Raw genomic sequence first — 12049 nt, 5'->3', positions numbered from 1 at the left:
TTTGTTTATAATGAATATGTGTTCCGATGTTTCCTAATCTAAAGTTTTACCCAAGTTTCTGTTAATGAACACTGCGGAATGCATACACTAAAAACATCCAGACATGGCACAACAACCAACCTGTTCTCCATATAAAGATATTGTATGCAGTCATTTGTGTAATTGTGTGTACCAAACCAAAAGACCTGTATCAGTTCTGTTCGTAATGTACAACTGCAGCATTAACCATGGTACTGATGTCTATGTAACAGATGAAAAGTAGACAGTGACTGGTCTGGCCTCAGAAAACGGCATAGTTTTCTCTTTTCTTTAAAAGAAGCTCTCAAATACCCTCTAGACGTGACCTTGCTGTATCCTCGTCTAAAACGTCTTCTCCATTTCTCAGTTTGCTGACAAAAAGTGTTTCTCTGCTTGAGTGTGTGAAGCAAGAGGCGATACTTGCCAAAGTTGTATGTTCAGTGTATAGTCTGCACTTGCTAGACAGACAGGCTTAGTTAGCTGTGCTCTTGCCGCAGCTTTAGTTTACCGAGAACTGACCACATTGTCTGACAATCTGATAGAGGCGGGACATTTTTTAAACTCTTCCCCTCTCTCCTCATGTAGATCACACATGTCCGTCAGGAGTGTGAGTCGAAGATCAAAGGCCTGATTCCCGCAGAGCTGCAGCAGGAGCTGGAGGACACCATCAGCTCGCTGAAGTCACAGGTGATCAAACAAATACACACACCACAAGAGCTCCCACTGGACACACATAAACAAATATATGGTAGTGTTTAAATTTATTTTTGTAAGGGAGGTCAGAAAAACCACTAGCACTGGCACATCTGGACATTGCGTAATTTCATATAAATGGACTCGACCGCAACAGATTCATAAACACACCTGGAACACTTATATATACAGGATTATGTGCATTATAGAATGGATAGTTCTAGTCCTTGATGCTGATTGGTCATTGCCAGTGGTTTATTTGTGATACTGCTTCAGCAAGCTACTGTTTATGTCTGCACAGCACTCATAGCTTATTGTTATTTTTGTAACACTTCAGTATAGGGACCAATTCTCACTATTAACTAGTTGCTTATTAGCCTGCCTATTATTAACATATTGGCTGTTTATTAGTTCTTATAAATCACATATACTGCATGACCTTATTCTACATCCCTAATCCTACCAAATACCTAAAATTAACAACTACCTTACTAACTATTAATAAGCAGGAAATTAGTCGTTTTTTCAGGAAAGAGTCATAGTTAATGGTTTGTTAATAGCGAGAATTTGACCTTAAAGTGAACGTTATTATGGGGTGAGTGAAAATAAATGCATTGAGTGGTGCATCAGCATTCGGAAAGCTGTTTATTTTTGTTAAAGAAAATGAACAGAAAATGTTTTAAAAAATGATTAATGTGAGAAAAGGGAGGTAAAATATCCAACTACAAGGGGAACCCACTGACTGGATGCTGGCAGGTTTGATTTGCAACCCTGCTTCCTGCAAGCAGTGCGGGGAAATGACTCTGCAGCCAGGGAATTGCATAAGTACGTCAGTCATTATTGCTAAATAAACACAGACAGTTTGATTAGTATGTGAAGTATTTTAACTGATACCGATATGGATTCTTACATCTCAAAATCAGTCTTTTAGTCTATGCTGTTTTCTGTTAATGCGCGAACAAAACTTCACTAAACATTCACTAAAAATATGTTTAATTCAGTGTTGCTTGGTGTTTCTTTGTAATTATTTGTGAAATGTACTAGCAATTTTGATCACACTTTATTTTAAGGTCCAACTCTTGATATTAACAAACCATTAACTATGACTTTTGCATCAATAAACTCCTCATTTGCTGCTTATTAATATTTAGTAAGGTAGTTGTTAAGTTTAGGTCTTGGGTAGGATTAAGGATGTAGAATATGTGCTTTATAAGAACTAAGATAATAAACAGCCAATATTATAATGATAGGCATGCTAATAAGAAACTAGTTAATTGTAAGAAATGGTCCCTATACTAAAGTGTTACCGCAATTTCTAAATATAATTTTTACACCTATTTATTTTTTTCAGTGTGCAGTTTAACATATTCATTATGTTTTTAATTAACCTTTGTTTTAATAAATCTGTCATTAAAACAGGCACCATTTAAATGTTTATATAACAATAAATTAGAGTAGAAACATTAAAAAGTTTGATATAAGTGCAATTTAAATGTTTGTACAACTCATTTTATATTTAAGTGTTGACTATTAAATAAATTTGATTAAAAATGTATTATTAAATTCATTTTATTTTTGGTTTTCAGCTAAATTAAAACTTTAATTTTCGTGTTGGTGTTTCAGTAAAAAATTTATTAATTCATTCATTTTTTTTATTTGTAAAAGACAGTACAGTAAAGTGGTACACTGAAAGATAAACCGGCCATCCATCCTTGGTGTTTTCCTGTCTACAGCCCGAGACACTAAGATAGGCTCCAGCATTTCTGTGACCAAACACAGGACAAGCAGTTTAGAAGTAAAGAAGCAGGACCATAAAGACACCTCATGTCACTGCAAGTCTCCTCATTGCCTGCAGTTGGCAAAACACAACAGCCAGTGGTTTACATCAGTGCTTCTTCAAACAGCTTATCCCAGCCTGGCTACAATTAACTAATTCTAGCCACATAACCCTCTCTTTTCTTAACATGATGAGTACCCGCTTGTCCAGATCATGGTACTTCTGGTCTTCGTTCTTCAGTAGCGGAATCGACTCCCAACAGCTATGAGAACAACTAACACCCCAACCACATCCAAACAAAGCTTGAAGACTCAGCTGCTCTAGACCTCACACGCTACACACATAAATCGCTCAAAAAAAACAATCCAGGCTCATTGGAAATACGTGACTCTAGCTACAATTCTGAAAAACTGCAAAAAAGTACCTATATATACATTTCACTAGAGGCAGTAAAACCACAAACTTTTCTTCCTTTTCACACAATTACAGGGGCAGGTTATTGATTAATAAAGATTTGTTTTCACATTGTTCCTTGCACAATACTATTTATGGCCTCAAATCACTTTTACCATAGTGCATGATATGTAAACTAATACATTTGCATCAAATATTCAGCTCTCTATATATGGTTGTCTTATGTAATAAACGCATAGTGCTGCATTTGCGAGTCCTGTTAAACACGAGTCACAACACTCCACAAAAAAAGCTTAGAGCACATAGAAGTGTGCTAAAATGGCATGGTTGCTTCAGCAAATTCATCCATCTAATGTTTGCTTTTGTTAAGATTATCGGTTAGGTTTAGGGTAGGGGTTAGTGTAGTTATTTACACTATAACTATACATTAAACACTTTATCGCCTCTTACCGGACATAATTCATTTCCAGACTGTCATGACATATGCATTAAAGGGGTCATATGATGTTGCTAAAAAGAACATTATTTTGTGTATTTGGTGTAATGCAATGTGTTTATGCGATTTGAGGTTCAAAAACACATTATTTTCCACATACTGTACATTATTGTTGCTCCTCTATGCTCCGCCTTCCTGAAATGCGTAGATTTTTACAAAGTTTACATCGTTCTGCGTGCTCTGATTGGCCAGCTATCCAGTGCATTATGATTGGCCGAATACCTCAAGCGTGTGACGGAAATGTTACAGCCCTCACCGTATTGTGATGTTGTGTCCCGGCGCGACAACACAAAAACAATAAAACCCATTATAAACGAGGCATTTGTTGCATCCAGTGGGGACATAATTACTGAATATGACTCATATGGTCTTTTTACGCGTCGCGTTGCATTGCGAACAGTCAGAAGCGTCAGACTGTCCTTGCAAAGTTGGAATTGCCCCACTTTATAGAAACAGCCTTTGTGCAAGCCAGCATTGTAGGCTACTCTTCCAGGTTCAGGAAATAGTCCTCCGTAAAATGCGCTGCACACACTCTAATATTTGGGTTGAACTGTTCTGGAACAGTGTTGTAAATACAGCTTAACCACTGATTTCTAGTTGTGTCTTCTTTTGGAAGCCTAAACAAAGTACTTTCGCTTTCACAACGACACAGCGTCTCCAGGACATGGTGCCGGCGGCAGCAACAATACAACAGCAAGAATAATAGTTCCGCCTTCTCTCTTTGCGTATACGTTTGGGCGGTGTTATGCAAATCTTCCCACACCGTGACGTAGACATGTTGGGGCGTTTAAATGAGCCGTTTTAGGGGGTCTTAACTTTTATTTAGAATATCTCTTTGGTTTTGAGACTTTAGTCTTTGCAACTTCAGGGATATTATCTAAGCACAAACAGCTTGTAACACTCCAAAGAGAAAGGAAAACTTGAAATCGCATCATCTTTAACCAACATAATAAAACTGTTGGCAGTTACCTTTAACTGTTTTGGAGAAAATTGAACATGCTATTTAGTGGCAGTCAAAGAAGATTTAATTTTGAAACAGCCGTGAAACATGCTACAGGCAACTCAATATCATTTTGCAAATATGTGTCCACAAGCAGGTTATTTCATAACACTGGGCTGTTTAATAAAGCCGCATCTGCAAAGGATATAATTTATAGCGCTTATTGTGGGCATATCACCTGAAAAGTGCAGTGAAATGTACCCAAAACAAAGTATTTCAAGTTTTGCAGAAATGTAGCCGGAGTCACATATGTCCAATGGGTTGCAAAAACAGTAAAGCATTTGTGAAGCTGTGAGATCTTATTGCATTTGCCATTGTTTGGAGCTTCCACTTAATTAACTAGTTTCAGTGTTCTGTATATTATGAGCACTAATAAATCAAAATTACGGTAACACTTTAGAATAGGGATCACATATTTACTAAGAGCTTTCCCTGAACAATCTCCTTATTTGCTGCTTATTAATAGTTAGTAAGGTAGTTGTTAAGCTAGGTTTTCAACTCCTCGTATGAAGTCCTGCACCTCTGTGCATGTGATCAGTCCACTTCACTTCAGTACCTCCACATTTGGTGTCTTGTATGCCTTCGCAGCTTCCTGTCCCTCAGCTAATAATGCCGAGCAGTCAGACCTCACGTCTTTCAACTCAAGTGGCTCTTGTTTATTTGATTTCTTGGGAAGGGGAGGGGTAACAAGTGCTGTAAGTTCCTCCATAGACATGGATCTAATTTGGCCACGGGTCTTTGAAGTCTCTGGTCCAGTTCATCTCCTTATGTGCAATTACACCCGCCAACCACATTAATACAGGCTTCAAGGGCTCCGGCCAGGGTCTTTTTAGTTACAGTCACCCTTGTTCTACATGCGTCTGCGGCAAGAGCATTTTTTTAAACATTTCAAATCTAAACAATAGCCCCTCTTTGTCAGGCATGGTCCGGGGCCCCTCAAACAACATTTCGAGATCACAGTTCAAAGCCCCGGCGCACGCCTCTGAATAGCTCCGACTAGATTCTTTCAGAATCGCAGCCACAACTCTGTGATCTGATATGTTTATGCGTTGTAATTGGTGACCAGTGTGGCCTCCTCTGTCCTTGAATATTTCGAGCATTGCACATTGCAGTGCATTATTTTAACAAAACCAGTGGCCGTTTAGGAATCTAACCATAGTCATTCTTTTCAGAATCAGAGGCATGCATTTGCAAGGATGGTAACATTAGATTTGCTCTGAGGTTTGCTTTGTGTATCTTGGTTTCCAGGAAAATCGTCGCAGAACAATGTACATTCTTTTCAGGTTCATACAAAATTTAAAAAGCCAGAATTAACCAAGTGTATTTCTTTTTACGAGAAAATGTTTTTATAAAGAATCACATTTGCTCACCGTGGATCTACGGTTGCTGTATTGACATACATTTTTGCTACTCACTGTTGTGACACAATAGCACATGGTAAAAACAATTGTTAGAAATTAATGGAGTTGCATGACTCATATGTGGGGTTTTTGTTCAACTGATAGTAGGCAGATAAAGTTTCTGAACTTCCAGTGGGTGTCATTGATGTGTTAATGTATTCATCTGATCAAGGTCAAAAAGTTGTGAAAGTTCTGAACAAGCCGTTTTTAGTAAAGGCTGGGAGGACATTTTGAGTTCTGAGCATTAAAGCCTTTTATTTCCAAAGATCAAAGACAATTTGGTTTCTCATGACATGAGCCCTTTAATAATAGAGTACAATAATCAGGTCTGACAGTTTCTAAAAGAGAAAGCGCGTAAACAGTTGTGGGTTTACCATTCAGAATCCTGCAGGCTGCTTATACATGAATTACTCTTGAGCTAATACTCTTCACCAGAGAACTAGCCCATAATGCTCTGGGAATGTTTGCACGTGTAAATGATTTTGTTATTTATTCTGCAGGTCAGCTTCCTGCAGAAGAGAGCGTCAGTCTTACAAGAGCAGCTAGATGCTAGTCACATCAGGAGGTGAGGACCTGGACATGCTTTCACACACACAATTAATCCAGCTTCATGTCAGCTGTGCATGGTCTATTTATATATGCACTCATGTTTTAAAATGCACAGGCATTTGTGCTCTGTCAGATGATTGTCCACAAATATGACAAGTGCACAAGACACCCCTCTGCTATCTTTGTCCAAGTTTACAGTATAGAAACACTCTAATTACTGATACACAAAAGGACCAACCGCAGTTTGTTTTTACAGATTGTTTAGAGATCATACAAAGTAAACCTGTGAAACCTGATGCCGAAATGATGCATGACAGTCTGATTGGGGCTTGTGGTGTTCATAAGTGCTTTCAGTCACACTTTATTTTAAGGTCCAATTCTCCCTGTTAACAAACCATTAATTATAACTTGTGTGTCAATAAACTCCTAATGTGCTGCTTATTAATAGTTAGTAAGGTAGTTGTTAAATTTAGGTATTGGGTAGGATTAGGGATGTAGAATATGATCATGCAGAATATGTGCTTTATGAGTACTAATAAACAGCCAATATATTAATAATAGGCATGCTAATAACCAACTAGTTAATAGTGAGAATTGGTCCCTACACTAAAGTGTTACCGTGCTTTGTAGTTTTATTAGATGTTCAGTGAACAGACTGTAGATGTGTTGACTGAGCCTGAGACCATTACCAGGCCAGCTTCACAATAAAGAGACCATGTGAACTATCAACCCTCCCCCACCAGAGCTCTGACCGCTGCAGGTGATAATTGGCCCTTTTGATCAGAGTGGAATAAACAAACAGTGTCATGTGTCACTTGTAGCCGCTGGTTGATGCTCATTTCCTCTTTCACTCTAATTGTTAATTGGTTACTGATTAAATATTGTCTGCTAGTGCAACCTGAGAAAGAGCAGGCATTCCAGACTGATTTCTGATAAATACAGGTGTAAACACAGTTCATGCTCTATACTAGTGTTAACCAATGACTAATTTTTATGCATTCCTATTTATATTCTGTTTATACTCTGCTCAATACTGTATATAGCAATTCCACTGTACATTCTGTAAATCATATCTTCATTTACTCTGCACTTATATGTATATAAAACACTATATTCTTGCACTTCTGGTTAGATGCTAACTGCATTTCATTAGCTCTGTACTTGTACTCTGCATAAATGACAATAAAGTTGAATCTAATCTAATCTAATCTAATTTTAATCTACAGTCCCTTCACTGGTTACCATTATATATATATTTATTTAAAAAAAATCTCCTCTTGGTAGTAAAATAACACAGTCTTAAAGTTTGAAATTGGCTCTGCTAAAAGAGACTACATTCAGTTGAAAATGTTCCCACTTTCTTTCTTGTTTTGTACTAAGAGTGATAAACTCACAGTGATATAGTGTGTAATGTATCTAGTGACAAAATCAGGAGACTGATCTTAGTAGCAGGTGTAAACAGTGATGGATCTCATCTGACCACCCAAGAGGGAAATTCTGTCATTAATTACTCACCCTCATGGCGTCCCAAACCCGTAAGACCTTCGTTCATCTTTGAAACACAAATTAAGATATTTTTGATGAAATCCAAGAGCTTTCTGAACCTCCCATAGACAGCAAGGGTCCTTACACGATCAAGGCCCAGAAACGTAGTATAAGGACATCGATAAAATAGTCCATGTGACATCAGTGGTTCAACCGTAATTTTATGAAGCTACGAGAATACTTTTTGTCCGCAAAGAAAACTAAAATAATGACTTTATTCAACAATTTCTTCTCTTCCGTGTCAGTCTTCGACCTGCGTTCACGACAATATCACGACGTGTTGAAGTGATTTTGATCAGAATATTATAGACATGCTGGACTATAATATAATTTTTACTTTCTCTCTCTTTTACTTGCATGTTTCTATCCACTGTGCACTGTTCTGTTGTAAGTGAAACGGTGTAAAAATGAAAAAACAGCCAATAAAATGGTGTGCGTAATAAAGTCATTCTTTAAGAAAAATGAATTGGTGTTTACCTTTATACATATCAAAAATTAAATAATAATAATTCTGCCCAAAATGTAAAACTTAATGTATAAAACATTTTAGTTTGCAACATTGTGAAATAAAAGAAATAATAAATCAAGAAAATAATATTTGACAAAATATATGAATAAATAATGCTTGGGATGTTGTTTTTATCACAGCAAAACATTTGCTTTTATTCTTTGAACGGTTTTAAATCCCTGCTAAGAAAAGTTGCTCTACAATTACATGGCCCATTCAACTGTAATATGCAACTTGTTTTTAGGGCCACTATGTATGAATAGATTTAATGTACGCTTGAACTTTACCAAGAAACAAGCTTTAATGGCGCAACATACAGGCAGTTTAGGAATTAACACAGAATTTATGCAGTTAAAAAAAACACTTTGGAGACCTATTCTCACTATTAACTACTAGCATACTGGCTGTTTATTAGTACTTATAAAGCGCATATTAATGCATTATTCTGCATAACCATATTTTAGATCCCTTAATCCTGCATGATACCTAAACTTAACTACTACCTTACTAACTATTAATAAGAAGCAAATTATGAGTTGATTGAGGCAAAAGTCATAGTTAATTGTTAGTTAATAGCGAGAATTGGTGTTATGTTGTGAAATTTGAATGATAGTCAGCATTTCCATCTGCTGCATCAGTAAATATTTTGATGCACTGAATCGGTTTCCGCAAAAAAAACTCCTTGGATGGAAACTTGGCTATATTGACAGCGAGCTGTTTTAGCACTAATGCAATGCAATAAAGAGGTTGTGCATTATGTGCGTTTTTCATTCTGTCTTTGTGACCAGTAGTTTTTGTAGTTATGATAATAATTATATTAAATACCGGGAAGTACAGTTTGGAAGCACAAACCACACCTCATCTCATAAACCAACTATTTTCTTGACCAGTCGTCAATAGCAGTGTTGGGGGTAACGCATTACAAGTAACACGAGTTTCATAATAATATTACTTTTTTCAAGTATTCTAGTAAAGTAACACATTCATTTTTGACTTACAAGAAAATATCTGAGTTACTTTTTCAAAAAGTAACGCCAGTTTTATTGACTGACAGTGCGCTGTGTGAACATGCTGTTACTGTAGTTCTAGACTAAACGTGAATGTGCATTAATTCATCCCACTCGCAAAAAACAGATTTAGTATTCATCAAAATGAATTAAAACAGTAAATGTGATGCAAACCTGCAATAATTAAATATGTTAAACAACACAAATGTATCTAATCCCATTATATTAACCAATGTCTTTGCTGCTGACCTTTTGATGATCCAGTTCAACCATACTAATAAGCAAAAATGACTTTAGATAAACTAACAATTGTGCTTCAATGCTTTTTTTTCTTCAATGATTGCTGAAGAGTGTTTAACCTTCTTCTCCTGCGTTCTACTTTACAGACGTGAATTTACTTTTCCTTCAGCCTGAGGTTTATTCATTACACTTTTTGGTGTGAAAGGGCTTTTACATTTGCTATAATTAGAACTTCTTGTATTAAAAACATTTACATTTACATTTACATTTATTCATTTAGCTGACGCTTTTATCCAAAGCGACTTACAGTTGCTATATATGTCAGAGGTCACACGCCTCTGGAGCAACTAGGGGTTAAGTGTCTTGCTCAGGGACACATTGGTGTCTCACAGTGGATTCGAACCCGGGTCTCTCACACCAAAGGCATGTGTCTTATCCACTGCGCCATCACCACCCAAATCTAACGTTCAATCTAAAAACAATCTAAAAACAATCAAGCCCTGCTCATATTTAAAAAGTAACGTAACGCATTACTTGCCATAAAAAGTAGCTAAGTAACGTAATTAGTTACTTTTTAGGGAGTAACGCAATATTGTAATGCATCACTTTTAAAAGTAACTTTCCCCAACACTCCTCAATAGTACACTAAATGTAAAAAAAAAAAAAAGTCACCAGTTGCAACCAAAACCTAATTTAGATTTAACTTCATCCATGATTATTTAACTGGCATGTTTTCTACACAGTAAGTCCAGGCTTTCATAAAAATGTATTCCCCATTGCTACAATGTAGTGGTGCTGTATTGTGATCTCTAAAAATATGTTTGGATATGTTGTTTTAAAAAATGTTTAATGCACTTGTTAAAAACCATGTTTCATTCAACACATCGTAATCACAATCCCTGTGTCTCTCTCGCTGTATAGGTAGTGGATGATATCAGGCCATTCATTTACAGTATGTCCTCATGCAGACTTGTAAGGAGAGCCCACATGCGACCATCCTCATCCTCACTCACCGCTGCATTCATGCTGCACTCGTCTGATGTGCCACTTTTTTAAGCCATATTTATGTACCAAGTCATTGTATTTATTTTTTGGTTGTTGTTTTTGGATTAATTTTTTATTATAATGTCCGTCTGTGAAAACATAATTTGTTGTTGTTGTTTTTTTTATTATTATTATTATCATTACAATTAAATATGACATTGTTTCGCAAACCCCTGACTTTGCATTGTTGTCATTTTCCTGTTGGCTTCAGTTAAAGGTGAATCTGTGATTTCTGGGCTTCTAGTGGAACTAAATGGAATTGCAAAAAATTATAAGCATGAGAAACAAGTTTCCCAAACACTTCCACCTCCATCCATCTGTCATCTGGCAAACGACTGGTCCCGCCCCAAACTCACACAACTGACTGGGTCAGAAGTTGACATGTCAGGCTGCTCAAACAGTCACAGTGTTTACACTCTTCAAGAAGACAAACTACAGCAATGGCTTACTCACACTGACTCTACATGCTAAACAGTATTTTAGCACACATCAGCATTAATAGCATTATTTAACAGTAGGATCCATGTGACTGTCATTTGCCTGTGATATCAGTTGTTATTATTGTTTTAGATCTTTTCTTTTGTCAAGTATTTTTACTGTTTGAAATTGAAAATCTTTTATATATTTCTAAATTACATTTTTAGCTGTGATGGCAAATCCCAGTTTTTAGCAGCCACTACCCTGTTATATTGCAAATAATGTTTAATGTTGGCATGAAACAGAATTTGCGACCACATTTACTTCTGATTGTGATGTATTTCTGGGTGATCGAACAGGAAAAAAGTGTAGGCCATGAATGGAGGCAGAAAAGACACTTGCAAACATCAGCAGAGAAAATTGAGTCATGCTGTTTTGTTTTAAAATGAATTTAAAATTGATTTCATACAGAACAATATTTGTTTCTGCTGATTTGATATTCAAGAAACTTTTCTTATTATTGAGTCATTCTCAAAATATGGTGTCAAACCTGTACGTTGACCTTTGAGTTATAATATAAAAATATTTATTGTCAAGAAACACCACGTATAAGGCATCATTTCATAACATAAAAGTTTATAGTGTTTGACAAGCACCTTGTCCCCTTTATCTGGTACACCACTTCTGACATTTACAGTTGTTTATTTTTAATAAAAAAAAATTCTAAGGTAAAGCATAAGTGTGCGGTCTAACAGTTGTGCAAAAAGAACATGCAAATAACTAAAGATATGAACAATTCCAGAGCAATTGTTCTTGTACTTTTATCAGTCAATGTTAAAAACTATTTTAAAAAATACTATAGAAATGTACATCCAAACTCAAAGAGGCTTTTCAGATGTGCACATAATAATTTCCCACTAAGTTCAAAAAGGTTTATAAAA

General features: G+C 36.2%; 1 protein-coding gene across 4 annotated transcripts in view; it reads left to right on the top strand.

Moving 5' to 3' along the window:
- The window catches only part of LOC306847021 (centrosomal protein of 112 kDa-like), a gene marked incomplete at its 3' end in the record, with an annotated part of 163796 nt that extends 152929 nt beyond the window's left edge, over positions 1–10867 (top strand). For 3 of the 4 annotated variants that reach the window (XM_079380756.1, XM_079380755.1, XM_079380753.1), the window contains 3 exons: positions 604–705; positions 6299–6363; positions 10569–10867. In XM_079380756.1, coding sequence (XP_079236882.1) covers positions 604–705; positions 6299–6363; positions 10569–10572 — 171 coding nt within the window. Of the gene's footprint in view, positions 1–603; positions 706–6298; positions 6368–10568 lie in introns of those variants that run through there. The other variant, XM_079380754.1, reaches the window with a different exon arrangement.
- Positions 10868–12049: the final 1182 nt, after the last annotated feature.

This window comes from Barbus barbus, assembly GCF_936440315.1.
Source record: "Barbus barbus genome assembly, chromosome: 3".
Lineage (NCBI taxonomy): Eukaryota > Metazoa > Chordata > Actinopteri > Cypriniformes > Cyprinidae > Barbus > Barbus barbus.
Note: the sequence above shows the minus strand (reverse complement) of the source record. Positions and strands in the feature narration are given on the sequence as shown.